General features: G+C 32.1%; 4 protein-coding genes across 6 annotated transcripts in view; 3 read left to right on the top strand and 1 right to left on the bottom strand.

The window, feature by feature from the left end:
• The window catches only part of LOC132944552 (Kv channel-interacting protein 1-like), a 482905-nt gene that overhangs the window by 424298 nt on the left and 41147 nt on the right, over nucleotides 1–17460 (bottom strand). The window lies entirely within an intron of this gene.
• LOC132944581 (cuticle protein 19-like) lies at nucleotides 90–1989 on the top strand. The gene is made up of 2 exons (XM_061014016.1): nucleotides 90–232; nucleotides 1485–1989. Exons 1-2 carry the CDS (start codon nucleotides 221–223, stop codon nucleotides 1872–1874), a joined length of 402 nt encoding a protein of 133 aa, XP_060869999.1. The 5' UTR covers nucleotides 90–220; the 3' UTR covers nucleotides 1875–1989.
• LOC132944568 (cuticle protein 7-like) lies at nucleotides 6293–7639 on the top strand. Its single transcript, XM_061014003.1, has 2 exons — nucleotides 6293–6451; nucleotides 6850–7639. Exons 1-2 carry the CDS (start codon nucleotides 6440–6442, stop codon nucleotides 7357–7359), a joined length of 522 nt encoding a protein of 173 aa, XP_060869986.1. The 5' UTR covers nucleotides 6293–6439; the 3' UTR covers nucleotides 7360–7639.
• LOC132944558 (cuticle protein 7-like) lies at nucleotides 13358–14536 on the top strand. The gene is made up of 2 exons (XM_061013987.1): nucleotides 13358–13514; nucleotides 13842–14536. Exons 1-2 carry the CDS (start codon nucleotides 13365–13367, stop codon nucleotides 14322–14324), a joined length of 633 nt encoding a protein of 210 aa, XP_060869970.1. The 5' UTR covers nucleotides 13358–13364; the 3' UTR covers nucleotides 14325–14536.

Raw genomic sequence — 17460 nt, forward strand, 5'->3', positions numbered from 1 at the left:
TGTTAATTTTCGTAAGATTATTTTAAACTCTTCCACGATCTAGTTATTCTTATACAGCATAACCGTGTAAACAATTGACTGGTAGGGATTTAAGAAAATCTGAATTGGTTCTATATAAATACTGAAACACAAAAGTCACAATCGTCAGTTTTCTTAGACACACAAGAAGTCTCCTGCAGTGTTCATTCAAAACCGAGTCATTAACCCAAACAAAACAAAAATGGCAGCTAAGGTAAGAATTACCACAAACTTTTCCTAGTGTATATGATATACTTTTGTATACTTGTAACAGACAAACCCAAATCTAGGGTAATAGTATAATACATTCTATATTGTTGTACAAAAAGTTTTAATCGTTTCGTATTTTTTCAAACAAATTAATACCCACCCATGCTATAACTTATAACTACCTAGGTGCCACGGTTTCACGATGACGATACAACGGCTTACATTTGTATATTATGTTCATTGTTCATATTCGTATTTTTTTATTCAATTGCATTCTTGTCATAAGTTCAATTAAACTCAAACGGACTATTTACACGAAAGTCTTTCGAATATTATGTTTTTATTTGACTGCAATGCGGCCAAACGTCGTAGTTAATTTGCCACTCCTCAGTGTAGGGCCAAAAACCTCTATGATTAAAGTTTATATGGATTACATTTAAACCTAATTTAAAATGTATAAATTACAATAAATATAAACTCATTGAATTCGAAAATACTCAAGTTTTAAGAATTAAGATGGTGTAATATTGATGTTAACCTAAAGGCAATTTCACTAAAAAAAAAAAAACTAGCTAGTAGAATTAATCATATTTAACGAATAAAAATACTCAATAATTGTACATGATTAATCTCATATAAGAAGCTAATTTTAATAGTTAGTTAAAAAATATTATTATATTATATTGACCCGTAAAGGTGCCTCTATAATAAGCTCAATGAAACTTGTGTTGTTTTTGCCTAACCCATAGATAATTATATTGTAACAACTACATGTATGTTAGGACATCCCTATACCTAATATAGTAATTTACATGGTATAATATATGATCAAAGTGTATACAAGTTACCATAATGTTTATATTCGGTCGTGGGTACAGTTTATGGTAGAGAAAATAATTATTCTACCAATTCGCTATCTGCCAAATTTTAAATTCAATTAATTTTAATATTATTTATTTTTGTTATTATTATTATTCCGATAACTATAAAAATATAATTATTTGTCACATTCTGTTTCAATTCTATAATATCATTAATTAGGATACCACCTTAATTGCATGTAACCACTTTGGTAAATAGAATGCACTTCGATCACACTTCAATATAATACATTTATAGTCTATATTACCTTTATATTATCATACATAATTATATACTACAGCGCTTTCGCACTAACGCCAGATATTCTTTACAAATATAACCTAACACGACACGCGTCCGATCCCAAATCCAAAAAACTTTGCTAAACATTGCAGTTGATCGTGTTCGCCGCCCTGTTCGGGCAACTGGCACTAGCCTACCCACCTACAATTGTCGAGCACAACAGTTACGACCACCACGACGTCGACCACTACGCTCACGCACCCACACCGTACCACTTCGAGTACGCCGTGAACGACCCGCACACCCACGACATCAAGAGCCATCACGAGTCGAACGACGGACACGGAAACGTCAAAGGCTCGTACAGCCTCCTGGAAGCCGACGGTTCCACCAGGGTGGTCACCTACACCGCCGACCACGAACACGGTTTCAACGCCGAAGTGAAGAAAATCGAAGCTCCCGCTCACCACCATTACGAAGCACCTCTCGCCACCAGCTACCACGAGCCAATTCATCATTCGTACAAACCTTACCAATACTGACGATGGCACATCGTCATCTCGTCGCCACCCAGGCATCATCGTTTCGTGTATAATACTTTCATCATAATCTTTTGTAATATATATGTTTTTTTTAATAAACCGTTGTCCAGCACTATATTATAATATCGTATTGTATGATATCTTAGACATTAAATCCACAGCATAAAGTGTTTTCCATTAGATGTCGCCATATGGAGGAGTATTACTATTTATATTATTATATTTTACTCTGAACAAATCCTCAATGTTTTGGACAGTGATGGATGCATGTCAAAATCTACTGGTCTTACAATATCATTCATTCATATTTTATTTATGCATTATAACACAGATCAATTCGTTCTTTAAAAGATGCACGTCAAATCCTTCAATTTAGCTGGCACGTAATATAATATTATCTGATAAAGTTGTTTATCGGTGTTCAATGTTCTAACTTCAAAGTCTAAAGATATTCGAGTATTGTTGCGTATCGTGGAGTCAGTCCAAATAATATAATTAAAATATTTCATAACAATGGTTGAATCAAATTAAAACGTTACCCCACTTTTCATAAATGGTATAGGTATATTATTATATGTGTATATTTTTTTTCACTTCTGGTGTATTTTAGGAGGACTCGAGAGATAGTAGTCCTATTTCCAAAAGTATTGAATTAATCATTCATATTGAATGAATCTCATCTAACTGGTTTCTACCTAAAATTTTAAATTTTTAAAAAATATACAAAATATTATTACAATATAATTTTATTCGTAAAAAATCTCACTCATAAGTATCCATCTCTGCAGATTATAATATTCAAACAAATTACTCGTATACTATTATATAGTAATCACTAATCGTACAGATTTAAAAGAAAAATGATAATTGTAAATTGAATAATTACAATCCCCATTTGTACTTCATAAGCATCGGATCAATATAAACTAAAATGTTTGTATTTGGTTAACTGACTTACGTAATATGTTACACAGTTGCGCGTATTAGGTAAAAAAGACTACTTTTCCTTCGTTTGGCATCGTTGCATCTGAAAGAGATGGATAATTATGATTTAGCGTGTTAAAATGATGTGATTACCCATGTCAATTTTTTTTATTTTAATAAATGTATGATTTACAACAATATGAAATTTACCTACCTATTCACCATAAACGTTTCCACTTTAAATTTTATATTATTTACTTCATACAGAATACCTAAAACGTATTAGTAAGACACTTATAATAAAAGTATAATTTAAAAAAAAATGAACACCTTTGTATAGTATTATTATAATTTTTTTTTTACCAATGCGTATTGCATATAATACAGATATCATTAAGTACTTTATTAGAGAACCACGATTTATTATTATAACTTAAAACAATTTTTGATTTATCTAAATTAAAAATAACAATATTTGTGTTTCTTGAAAATCTAAACTACCTAAACAAAAAAATCATATAAATATTATAATATGATACTACAACTACCTTCCTACTAATTTCTATTAAATAAAACAAAAATACAATTTTCTAACATAAATATAAACACATTAATAATACTAATTAAGTTAACTATCATCATTGTCATTGTTTATCCAATGCCAAAATACAAAATATTTATGATAAAGTTGTGAAAGATAAAGTAAACGCATTATTATGTTGTTCATTATACCTAGGTCAAAATTCAAGGAAACAAAGAAAAATGATTACATCATTATATCGAATAGGCAAATTCAATACATATTGAGTTTTAAAAATAGTACAGCTTTTCAAATTTAATACTGTCATATTTTTCTAGCTATAATATGTATATTGGATATTATGAAAATTGCTGATGTTTGATAGGTACCATTAAGAAGCCACAGCATCCATAATATATTATGTTTTTTAAACAATAATCTATCAACATTCTTATTAGTACCTAAGTAGTACGAAGTTAGTACAAAATTTAAAAAATGCGCATTTGATGTTCTACTATATTATTATGTTATGTAAAACAGCTTGTACGATGGATGTTTTATGTAAGCGCATCGTATTGTTGGAAAACCGGTTGTTGTTAATAACAAGTGTACCAATTAATTTAAATACATCATTGATGAATTAAAAACAATATTATACAGTTTTAATTTATCAATTTGAATATTTTACCAGCCATTTATATTAATGATGATAGGACGTAACACTGAATTAATTAATTATTTACTAGGCTTAATCTAAATAATTATATTTATTTAATTATTGTTTACAAAAATCTAATACCCACATGATATATTTAAATTAAAAACATAACGAGACTGTCAAAATAAAAAGTCTATAGGCGTTTAGTACTCGTCTCGCTTCGACGCATGTGTCATTATTATAGGTACTCGTAAATAACTATTGGAAGCAAAAAAAAGATTATGAGTGAAAACCGTGCGTAGCTCCTTGAAAATCTTCTCTAGACATTTTCAATGGTTATCATTTGAGTATCATTAATATTGACTTGAAGAAATCAAAAATTACATCTCAAAAGTAGATATGTTTCAGGTTAGGTCTTTGATCTTTTATCGTGAAACACAAAACCGTTAGTGCGGTCCTTCTACCCCGAAAAATGATTGCGAAGAAATATTTAATACAAATAAATATAAAATATCATTGCAAAACTTAGAAAACCCTAATTTCCACAAAATAATAGTAAGCACTCGAGGAATACGTTATTTGCACTTTATATAATATGTCAGCCATAGTGGTACCGAGAGTCGAATACTCGAAAATGATTCCGATAAAAATATGTCTGATGCACTATATTGCTTAATATAATAAAGAGCACCAACCTATACGTAGTTTTTCAATATCGTAAGTGATCACAATATTATTATAACACGTCTTTATTCTATCAAGTTGTTGTTGCTGTATAGATCAAACCGCCGTCAAACACACGACTGATAATATAACATTCCATCAAATTCTACCAAACAAACTTTCACTCACACATTGTTTCAATATTATGTTTCCAGATTCTGAACAAAGCGAGAAAAGTGTTTATCTACAATGTTCTTTAAAAAAATCTGATTACGCCCTGTTTGAGTATAAGTACAAGAAAAAACGTTCCGTATTGTACTGCATACCTATACCTACCTTTAAACATCGGAAACCGAATCTGAATAGTACCTTAAAGTGGTCATTCTTTGTTTTTTCGGAAAACAATAAAAGAAACACCGACGAAAAATGTGTTAGAAATTTCGCAAAATGCGATTTCGACCGAGCTCCACTCAGAAACATTTTTGAACGTGACAATTTGTGAAATCATTTTATATAAAAAGTGTGTACGCGTTGGAAATTAAATCACGTGGATATTAAAATTATTGTTTTTCGCCGTTACAGTGAACACGAAATAAAAATTTATGCGCACTAATTGGCTACGTAATTAGTGATCATGTTCGTAATTGGGTAAACACACCACTGCTACAATGTATGTAGGTGATTCAAAATTGTATAACTCCCATACGGTCGTACAGCCACACCGATAATATTGTGCATACATAATTTATGCGTATAAGACGTTAAGAGTGTGCATAGTAGAAAATCCGGTCATTTTACATAACGCCCGTCGACTTTGAAAATGTCTCAACTCACCGGGCTTTCTAATACAATGACCGACGAATAATGTAATAAGTACAGTAACGTTCGTACACTCGTAATATTATATTATACCTATATATGTTTCAAATATTTTGGTATGGGTGCGTATTATCAATTCCTATCGTTTTTGTGTTCGATCAGGTGTGGTATTTAAAAATATATTAAAACAGAGTGAACCAATCTTTTAATAATATAATTCAACTATTTTAAATGTTAGGTTACAAATAAACATTTTTTTTATATATCAAATTATAATATATACATTATACAAAAACATATGATAAAATCGTTTAATTATTATGAATAAAATATATAATATTATATAATTAATCATTCAAATGAATATTCAATATTATATACATATTGTCTATTTGCCCGTTTGTCGATCGTTCCATACATGGCCCGGAGATTATTTAAATGCCCTATTTTCTATATAGACTGCAGTAGCACAATATAATATATTATATTATTATGCTTATACGGGTACACAGTGATTGATAAAATGTTTTTATTGTCGAGACATAATTTGTTTTAAGAAAAATTGAGTTTCATTATAATAATATTATACACTCCTCGCGATGGCTTATGTAAGGACATTATCAGCCAATCCAAAATGTTAAATAATTAATTTTGCGTCACTGACAGTTACTGTTTTTGACCGCATGGACAAAAATTCAAGGTTGCTCTTTTTATCGTTCAACCAAACCCAATAGCCTTAGGTCCAATGTTTCCTCGGTTATGAGGTTGCCTTATTGGCTAAATCATTATTCTCCAATGTAACCGGTTCGTTATACTATCGAGAGCATTGGAAGGAGTTGATCGACTGGAAGGGATTAAAGTCATTCGAAACTTTTAGCATAAATAGTGTAAACTCAACGGTCACAGTCACCAGTCATTCGTGATCGTTCGATTGTAAATTATTTATTTATTTAACTCAAAACCACACAAAAAATCATTAAAATGGCCGCTAAGGTAAGTGTTTTTATTTTTACTCGTAATCGTAACGCAGAATTTTAGTAGGACATAACGCATAATCCAACTACCACGTGATTCTAAATAACAAACTATACCTACAATGATTTTGTTTTAATTTTCGTTAATGAGTATAAAATCGTGCTCGGCTAACGCAGTGCATGTCTTAACTGTTTATTATTTCACACATGCTTTTTAAACTCTGACGATTTTCTATTATTTTAGATGCATATTCGATTTGAATTATCATAAATGCATAATATTGCACAATTGTTATTGGGTCACAATTTAGAGAAATACACATCATATACATATTATACCTGTGCAGTGTAGCGAAGTTATTTCGTTAAACCTTATCCTAACCTAACCTAACCAGTAACCGTCATATTTTGTTACAGTTGATCATCTTCGCCGCATGCGTGGTTTCCGCCATCGCCCAATACCCCGCACCGGCCTACAAGCCCGCTTACCCAGCAGCCGCTTACCCAGCACCAGCATACGCCGCACCCGCATACGCCGCACCGAAAGCCTACGCTCCGGAACCCGCCTACCCACCCAAGCCATACAACTTCGAATACAGCGTCAACGACCCATCCACATACGACGTCAAGAGCCAATCCGAATACGCTGACGCCAACGGTTACGTCAAGGGATCTTACAGCCTCTTGGAAGCCGACGGTTCCACCCGCGTCGTCGAATACACCGCCGACAACTACGGATTCAACGCCGAAGTCAAGAAAATCGAAGGAGGATACAAGGCCCCATACAGCGCCCCAGCCCCAGCCTACAAAGCCGCCCCAGCCTACAAGCCCGCATACGCCGCACCAGCTTACCCAGCACCCGCCGCATACCCAGCACCCGCTTACTCTGCACCGGCTTACAAGCCTGCCCCATACAAGGCATACTAATTTGTTTCCATCTTTTCAAATTGTATAAAATGTTCTTCCAATCTTCCGGGGCCAAATACTAGTTGACGGCAAACTGCTGTTCAACAAGTGTGCGGCTCAAGAGTCACATATCATTATTATTATTATAATGTATTTATTACCCATTTTATATTGTAATAGTATATGATTATATGTACTCTCCTTCCATCTCTGTGTATCGTAGACAACACCTTACGATCAAATACCTGTATTTATTGTTGTGTAAATGTATAGTTTAATATATATTTACAAAACGTTAAAATCACACTTGTTTTTATTATTTGTTTTCACCTGCTAAAATACACTCTTATTATTGCCGTTCGATACGGTTTCAATCGTTGAAACTACAACGATAAAGGCATAGTTGATTATACCATAGTTGATCGGTATACAATAATATTAAACATTATCGGCAAAAATGATTAAAGTCGATGGTTAAGATTTTACCGTTTACAGCTACAACAAGTACCTGTTACATGATAAGGTATCATAATAATAGATATATAATAATAATATTATTAACGTTATGTTATGTCGTTACGAAATATACGATTTAAATAAATTGCCATCAACAGATGATTTTAAATCTTTAATACATTATTATTATAAATCAAAAACAAAAAGTAAAAGTATATATATATATATATATATATACGATTCAAAGCGTTGTGTGTTAGGCACTCATTCCGCTTCGGACAGCTCGACGAAAGATAATAATATATAGTGTTGTGTTAAACTAAAAATTTGAAAGCAATGATAAATCATTACATTATTATGAAGATTCATGAAAGGATCTTGGTTAACTAATGTGTTCATGTGCTTTTTCAAATTTTAAGTGCGTATCAAAACAATTTATGAGTTGATACTTTTAAAATATATTTTATATCTCATTCAGAATAATAAAGATGAGGTTTTAAAACTTTTTATTTATAGCATTCAACATGTATTAAACACTTCTTTTCTCGTCAACATAGATTAAAATGACTACATTATTATTATTATTATTATGTTTAATTTAATAATAAATATATCATTCATTTATAATATTATTATAATACTTAATTAGTTAAAAAAACAAATTATGATAATTTACTAAAACCCTGAAGAACATGTTTTTGATAAAGAAGATACATAATATTATAAGGCTAAATAAATCATTTCCCGGCTAGTGTTTGTACCGTCGTCGTAAGACACATGTTCAGTTCACAGAGAATAAAAAAAAAACCTTGCAATAAACTCCTAAGTTTATTAATACCTCTGAAACTACTTACTGTTTTGACATAAAATCAAAAAAAAGGACCTAAGCCTACGTGAATATGGAAGGTTCAGTAAAAACCTCACGCAAACACTACCTACTTGAAAGCTCCCATTAGAAAAATGAAAGGGTCGTACTCACTATTGTGAAAATAGAAACATTACCTTGTTTAATTTATTTCCTGTAAGAAAACCTTTATTAAAGTACTCAAGTTAACTTAACTTAAATTTATAGATATTCATTTAATGGTGAATGTAAAGATTTTTAATGGTTTTGAAGACATTTTTAATGACTCGGTTTTGAAGCCGTAAAAAAAATAAGGGAAAAAATTTAAATAAATTGTTGTATTAATTTTTTTTTTTTAGTAACTAGTCTAATTTTTTGAAAACTGTATATAAAATTCCAAAATTTCTTTATAGTGGAACGCTACACCAAACTTAAAACTATAAAGGTTATCACGTTATATATTATATAATATATTTCGTTGGTACTGATATAAAACAATAAAAAAAACCACCTGCTTACACCTGCTTTACAATAAGAAAATAATCGAATAAAGTATTACACAAATGCTGAGCTTTCGATATTTTATTCATACAATGACGTGAGTTCGTTATTGTTAACCCATAAATAAATAAATGAAAAAAAAAATCGTGATCATACGACTGTAACATTCCTATATAATAATATGACCTCCCTGATCACACTTCATTAGTTTCCGTTGAACTCTCGGACATGCTGATATGAAACACGACATAACCCCGAACAGCAGCTATAATATAATATTATAATATGCAATTTATTTACCAATCACCCGAAATCTCCTCCTTGAAAACATAATATGCATATAGATAATTGAATCGCATGTATTGGCATATAATATACAAGGCGTGTAAACATATTAAAATTGATAGCTGCTATCGGAGTATAACGACAAAATCTGCACTTCAACGACCGTAATAATTTCCATATTTGACCGTCTACTTAGGACATATTTTAAACTAAAAATTACTGCAGAACGATAGTAAATTATTATAATAACTCATCACGAGTACTTCTTAAATTAACGCTAATTATATGGCAACCACACACAATTGCATCTAACCTCCAAATCACACCGGCCACCTTCAATGGAAATAGTGCTACTTACTATAGTTACTGTAGTTATTTCCGATATAGGTACTTTTGAGGCTATCTTAACTGTTTCCAATTATTATGTCACGAATAATAATAATTGAACGCCCTATAATAAATTCAAATAAATCATATTCATGTACGATTATAATTGAGAATACAAAGGTCAAGGTCTACGTTCACTATTAAAATGCTGGACTGCGATTAAATAAAAATAAATACTGATCTACTATCCAGAAACATTGTCCAAATCGTGCGTCGTTTCGTACACCTATAATAGTATTGTTGTGATTTCTTTCTTTATTTTTACAATAATTGTATACAAATTACAAGCGTATTATGTGTAACGTTTGCATTTGCTATCGAAGTGATGAAACGAAAGTAACCCACTCTATATTTTCATAAACTTAAAGTTACAAATTTCTAAATAAAAATATGAATTTACCACAAATATTCCGTTGGCATACTATAAAGAATGATAAATTATTAATTTGTAGTTGATCCAGTTTACATTGATATGGACGCGTGGGACAGAAGTTTTAATATATCTTTCGTTAGTTGTAATGTCGTATATCTTTTTTTTAAATACCATTTATAGAAAATTCAGGTTTAATAAAAGGTCATACTCAATAAAATAATGATACAATTACATAAATAATATATTTTTTAAGCCCGTAGGGCACTAAAACAAGTAAGTCTACACTCACACCTTTTATTTTATATTTTCTTGTCTGGCCATCTAATATTGGCACAGAAATCAATTTTTTTTCCTTTTAAATAATTCAAATGGTTTTTCTGTTCGATATATATTCACTTACAACTGTAAAATTATTATAATAACTTAAATTTCTTTATTTTGTCTACGCTTAGGAAAATATTATATTCCACAAATTAGATTACTCTAAAAAAACTTCTACACAAATTATACACGAAATCGTTTTTATAATGCGATAATAATAGCTTGAATAGGTATTTAATACAACATCACAACCACTTCTCTAATGCTCTTTAAATAATGGCCTATAGAAAAACGATCAATTTATTAAATTATACGTTATATTAAAATTGCTGATTGGTAAGGTATACGTATATTACCTACTTATAATATGCCATCGTAAAACTAGTTGGATACATAGGTATAGGTACCTACTACAATTATTATTTTATGTGTACTACCTATATAATTATTATATTATATAATATACATTATTATATTATTATAGAATATGAATAGGTATATCGTTAAATTATCATATTATTCAAAATAAAACCAAATTATCCATCTTATATTCGTTGGAAAATGTAGGTAGTGAATAATATACATAAACATTATTCATAATACATACATTCAATGACACAATGTACTTAAACTCATCTATAATAGGGAAAGCGCAGCGCACCTATTTGCCACCCATTGGGTGTAAGTGGTGTAACACCGCCTACTTTAATTGTACAGTCAACAAAAATGGTCTATTAATGATCAACTAACAACACTTATATCTTAAATAAAATAATAAAATTATATAGTTATGTATAATGTATATTATTTATATATATGAACAACACAGTGCCTGGTCCATATCGATATCGATGTTTTTTTAATGGGCACTCGCTTAACAGTATTTATACATTTTATTATTTTAATCATATTTCGTATTTAAAACAAGTCTCACGTACCTACCTAGAGAGTATACCTACCTATTATATTCTATTATCTCCTTTACACATGATGGATTCTGGTTAAAAATAGGATGCAATGCATTTTAAAAGCTTTAATAGACAATACAAGTTGAATGGAAATACATAATATACGATAGTATGTTTCATATTAATTATTATTTAAGCCAACAACCTTATAGTAGTTGAAGCTCTAATTAATATAAAAAAATGTGTTACAATGAAATTCTTAGGATTGAAAATTGTTCTTTATTTTGAGAAATATTTATAATAGCTCTTCTGTTTGAAATTATTGTTCTTCGAACTTTATAAAAAAAAAAAACAAAAAAATTAAATAATTACAACTTTGACGAATTAAGCTATAGTGTTTTCGTTATTTTTCCAATTCTTTATCAGAGTAGTCTGAAACAACTGAAATATATTTTAACCCGTCCACGGTATTTCTATATTTGCAACGTTATTATATTATCATGATGACCGTGGCGGTAGTTTTGTTGCCATTTTAATCACCACTTGATCAATTTTAATTTTAAACACGGTCATATTACATTTCATATACCTTTTATTGACATCGTATACAAGGAGTCTAATAAAAAAAAAAGTTACAACTAAATGAAAAAAAATAATGGGCATTAGTGACAAAATTAATTTATTCCCCTCGTTTATTACATTCATTGCATATACATCAATACAACGTACCCCCTAAAAAATATTGAATACAAAATTAATATTCCGTGGTTTAGGTATTAACATAGGTATTTACCTAATGTAATATGATATCGGACAACCAAAAAAAAAAAATTTAATTAATTCATAACTGAAATTGGTGTTCATTAATTAATAATTGATGTGTTCAACTGCACGATGCTACTGACTATGCCAGTTAAATGATGATGTTAATTTCGTGTTCCATTTTCTTATTAAATCATTAAATACCTAACTCACTTTTCATAAACTGTATTTCTAAAGTGATAATCATAGGCTAACAATAATTAGAATCGTTGGATAAAAAATCAAAAAAAATCAAAAATTTTCAAAATACTTAATAAGGCAAATTCAATTGCATGGCAGTACTGATTTCAATACCTAAATTATTACAACAATAAAACGAAGGTTTAAAAAATAATAATAATAATAATGAAATAATAATTCAGTAAAATGAACAAACCTCAATTTGTAATAATATGTATTTAAAACAAACAAAAAAAAAATGTTCAAATTCAGATAAGTACTAAATTGGTAGTAGTATCACGTTGTATACCATATAGTATTATATTGTATACTTACTAAATAAAAGACCATTATGACATTCAACAAATTATTTTATTAAAAATCATGATACGATGTTCTATAAACATAATATCATTACTCATGACAAGCCATACACTTAACACACAAATACGAAAATTTGTCGAAATATTATATTACTGCACACGAAACGTACATATTATTGGTAATTGGTGCACATTATGGTACAACACTACAAATACACCACAGACGGCTGTTGTAGTTATTACGGGCACTCGTAACCACCTGCAGACAACGTATAATTTAAATCATTTGGAAATAAAATATGTTCCACGGGTCCTGCAAGTCGGTCGGCGGCAAACATTTTTTTTTCTCTCCTCGATACCAAATTAACCCGAATAGACTATGACGATGACGACGACGTGTCCTTGACGATTTTTCCCTTTACGCCGCCGCCGCCTGCAATATCGTTGCAAGGAGCTGAAAATACAGATATAATAATAATGTACCGATAACCTGGTATACGCTGCGGCAATCGTATATTATATCGCAACCGGTTGGTAGGTACATGCGCGATAATAATAGCAAAATAGGTATACCGCAGTGCTATACCGTACCTATAACCATAATATCGAAAGTACGCGGTCTTGTCCGGGGAATACTCGTGCGTACGATGTGTGGAAGGGATTGTGCGGACGATAACTGGCGGCATATAAATACGGCGATCGCCGTGGACAGATTCACCAGTCACCGATCTCGTCGTCAAGAGTTATATCTCGAAGAAACGAAAAACTCAAACACACAAACAAAAATGGCAGCTAAGGTAAACGAAAACGAAAACGACAAAACGCGGTTGTTTTGGTTGTCCGAGAAAATCCGGCACGCGGGCCGACAATATAATAATATTATATATTGCTCGCGGTGGTAGCGATAACATTATAATATTACCCACCTACGACTTTATGATTCTTCGGTCGGTTTATCGCTCGCGGCCATCGGCTGACACTCGACGAGTTGAACGGTCGTCTACTTGAGCTACTGCGCGTAACTCGTCATATTCATATAATATTAGACTGTTATCGCTATTATGTTTTGTTTTATTTGCAGCCTATCATTATAATATTATATTACAAACGATTTCGTATTGCAGTTGATCATCTTCGCCGCTTGCGTGGTGTCCGCCATCGCCCAATACCCAGCCCCGGCTTACAAACCAGCTTACTCGGCGCCCGCTTACTCGGCACCAAAGGCTTACGCCCCAGAGCCCGCCTACGCACCGGCCCCATACAACTTCGAGTACAGCGTCAACGACCCGTCCACATACGACGTCAAGAGCCAGTCCGAGTACAGCGACGGCAACGGCAACGTCAAGGGATCGTACAGCCTCGTCGAAGCCGACGGCTCCACCCGCGTCGTAGAGTACACCGCCGATGACTACAACGGTTTCAACGCCGAGGTCAAGAAAATCGAAGGAGGATACAAGGCCCCGTACAGCGCCCCAGCCCCAGCCTACAAAGCCGCCCCGGCCTACAAGCCCGCATACGCCGCACCAGCCTACCCAGCACCCGCCGCATACCCAGCACCCGCTTACTCCGCACCGGCCTACAAGCCAGCCCCGTACAAGGCATACTAATAACCGATTCCTCGTCTATCGCATCAGCACTTCCGGGCGATCTCGTCTTCGGCGGTGAAACCAACGCAATGTGACCGTTACCTACACCAAACCGCGAGTCACAACAGTCGTGTGTGTACAACTCGCATATAAATATTATATATTTTGTAAATAATTTATTACACGACATATTATTATATTATTATACTGACCATCATAATACTATATAATAACCGTGTCTTGTTTTTCTTTCAAACATTAATATTGTTACTATAATACCTCTCCGGTATATAATATCTGGTATACACTCCTCGATGATGATAACAATAAAATATTATTGGCATTGTGCTGTGATTACAATAATATGATAATACACAATATCAAGTGATAAGGAGTTGTTGTCTTGAGCGTCATTCTGCACTAGTCTGACACAATCGTTACGCAGGTATAATTACCGTTTAGGTACCATTTAGGTACCATTTCCGCGGTTTGTCTGACGTGCCGCGCAGATCTTACGCTTCAAGTTAAATTCACAGCGACGTCATGTGTCGTGTCGTGTCTATTAAATCGCATTGTGATTGGAGTTACTTTATTGGTATAATGTAAGTACCAAGCGAGTAAACAAAGAATTGACTACAGCTCAACTTTTAAACCAATATGGTTGCCACTATTATAAGTCCACAGTTACCATGCCCTCGCCACACGACGCAGCTGTAAATCTGGCTTATCGGATTGAGCGTACAGCATCACCCGTTGTACCAACATGGGTATGTTGTAGTACTCATATACAAGACGTATATAACATTATTTTAGTATTAATTATTATTATAGGTTGTGTGGTTTATCTTGATAAAATGTGTTGATCGTCTAATTGACTAAACGTTAGCAGTTAATAGAATGCGATTTCAGTAGGTATTTAAATATATAGATAAACATTGAGAAAATACATTTTGTAAAAATCCAACACATGTTAATAATTTTAATAGACACCTAACTACTGTAGAACAGCACGTACAAATATTATATGTTTCATTTACAGTGCTTATTATAGCATATGAAATGTATTTTTTTAAATCATTATAATCAATGTATTACGTATGGGTTTTGCTGATCATATAGATTTCCTGGATAGTTTTGGTTTATTACCAATTTAATCTAGGTATACGTAATAAAAATAAAAAACCGATAAACAACAATAGTATACGTTATTCCTATATAAAATACAAGACTAAATAGGTATTATATTATGTTGTTTATATGCAAATAATAATGCACACTAAAACGTGATACATACATTTTACTGCTTTCATCAAAATCGTATAAAATCAGTAAAATGATTGAAGGTTATTTACTGCTTAATATAATAATATGGTGATGTTTTTATGTAGTTGTAAAAATAAAGAAACTTTATAGTTTTTTTAATTGACTTATGTCAACAATATATATCACTGTAAACTAGTCTATTTGTCACCAAACGTTTTTGATTATTGACAACATTTTCACTTTTTACACATACGTTTTTTTTTTTTTGATATAAGATATATATTTTATTTTAGCTATATATAGTATTTATATTTTTGTAAAATTGATAAATCATAAATTTCCGGGTATAAACACCACCTATCAATGGAATTCTAAATTACAGTAACACAGTAATTAATGTGATATAAACGATTTTGGTTTCTATTTTTAACCCTTAGATAGATTAAAATCTACTTAATATTTTAAAATACGGTTTGTTATATAGCTGATGGGTAATATAGGCATCATTTATCTCAGAGGTAACTCGCAATTTGTCTCCACTGTCTGAAGTATGTAAGATGAGTCGGCATTATTTGAAGTATGTTTTGAAAAACATTTTTGATAACACCAACATTCCCTCGCGTTATATTATTTGAAACTGTCACACTTTAATAGTACAACACGCCGTCGACGATCAACACTAAATTGAAAACGGTTTGGAATATTACATATTACATATGGCAGGTACATATTGCTCACGCCGCTCTGAATCTAAAAGGTAATATAGGTGTCCCCATATACGATCTTACATTCATCCATAGGACATAATAATATGTCACAGGTACAGATTTCTGAAAACAATAGGCGGGTACTTCACTGCTGCATTCGTCGTTCTCGAGGGGCGTTTTTGGACGAAACATATTAAACGAAATTCGCTCACGGCGTAATTAAAAACTTATAGTATTAGTTCGTGTGTTAAGTAACACTGCAGATACCTTTACAACCCGAGTAGATAGGTCAGGCCCCGTTCACAGTTCACTTTCGTCGGTTCACCGCCACACAATATAACTGCATAGTACCTGCCCTGCTCCCTGTGCGTTCGCTGTCGTTATAACAATCGAATTGCAGCTCGCCGCTGCAGTGATAATTTATTCACATATTTATTGTTATTATTTTATACGGTTATGGTATAATATTATTACATATTAGCTATTAATTTATGCACGTGTATGTTTTTTCGTCGTGAAACACCACTGCAGTATGATAATAATAATATGCTCGTGAGCCGTTACAATATTATTATTATTATTATTATTCTTATAACATTACATATTATAGCGACGCCCATCGCGCGAATCTGGTCGTAAATCATACCGATAAATCGATTGGAAGAGATCTATGTGCGGCAACGGCCGTGTTTTTGTCCACATGACGACGGCGGCAGTTTATGAACCGTGTAATTTTTATTAAAATATACCTACATAAACCGTGCATGTACAGGTACTAATAACGTGCGTCGGTCGAATAATGAAAAGGAATGTGCGTGGTATTATATTATATTATGGGTAGGTACTTGCAGCATATCGAGAGAGGAAAGAAAGAGTGAATAATAATAATAATAAATAACAGAAAATAAAAAATGAAAGAATATAACTGTATTAATAGGTATTAGCGCCCATAATATACCTAGTGCATACACCTCGTATAATATGCATAGTATAATGTATAAATATAACATAGTATACCGTACCTACGTTTGTGTAATATTGGGTCAATGTCAGTGGGACCACGCGCGCCCGACGTCCACCAGACGCCCGCTAATACCGGTTTATGTCTTTTTAATGAACATTCGCATTATGTAATATTTAAAAATGATAGTAAGTTTTCGTCCGCTTAATAACCATTTATAATGCGA

This window comes from Metopolophium dirhodum, chromosome 5 (assembly GCF_019925205.1).
Source record: "Metopolophium dirhodum isolate CAU chromosome 5, ASM1992520v1, whole genome shotgun sequence".
NCBI lineage: Eukaryota > Metazoa > Arthropoda > Insecta > Hemiptera > Aphididae > Metopolophium > Metopolophium dirhodum.

Coding starts and splice junctions, on each gene's coding strand:
- LOC132944558 (XM_061013987.1), top strand. CDS start 13,365: ATGTGTGGAAGGGATTGTGCGGACGATAACTGGCGGCATATAAATACG. Junction 13,515..13,841: donor AAACAAAAATGGCAGCTAAG/GTAAACGAAAAC, acceptor TTCGTATTGCAG/TTGATCATCTTCGCCGCTTG.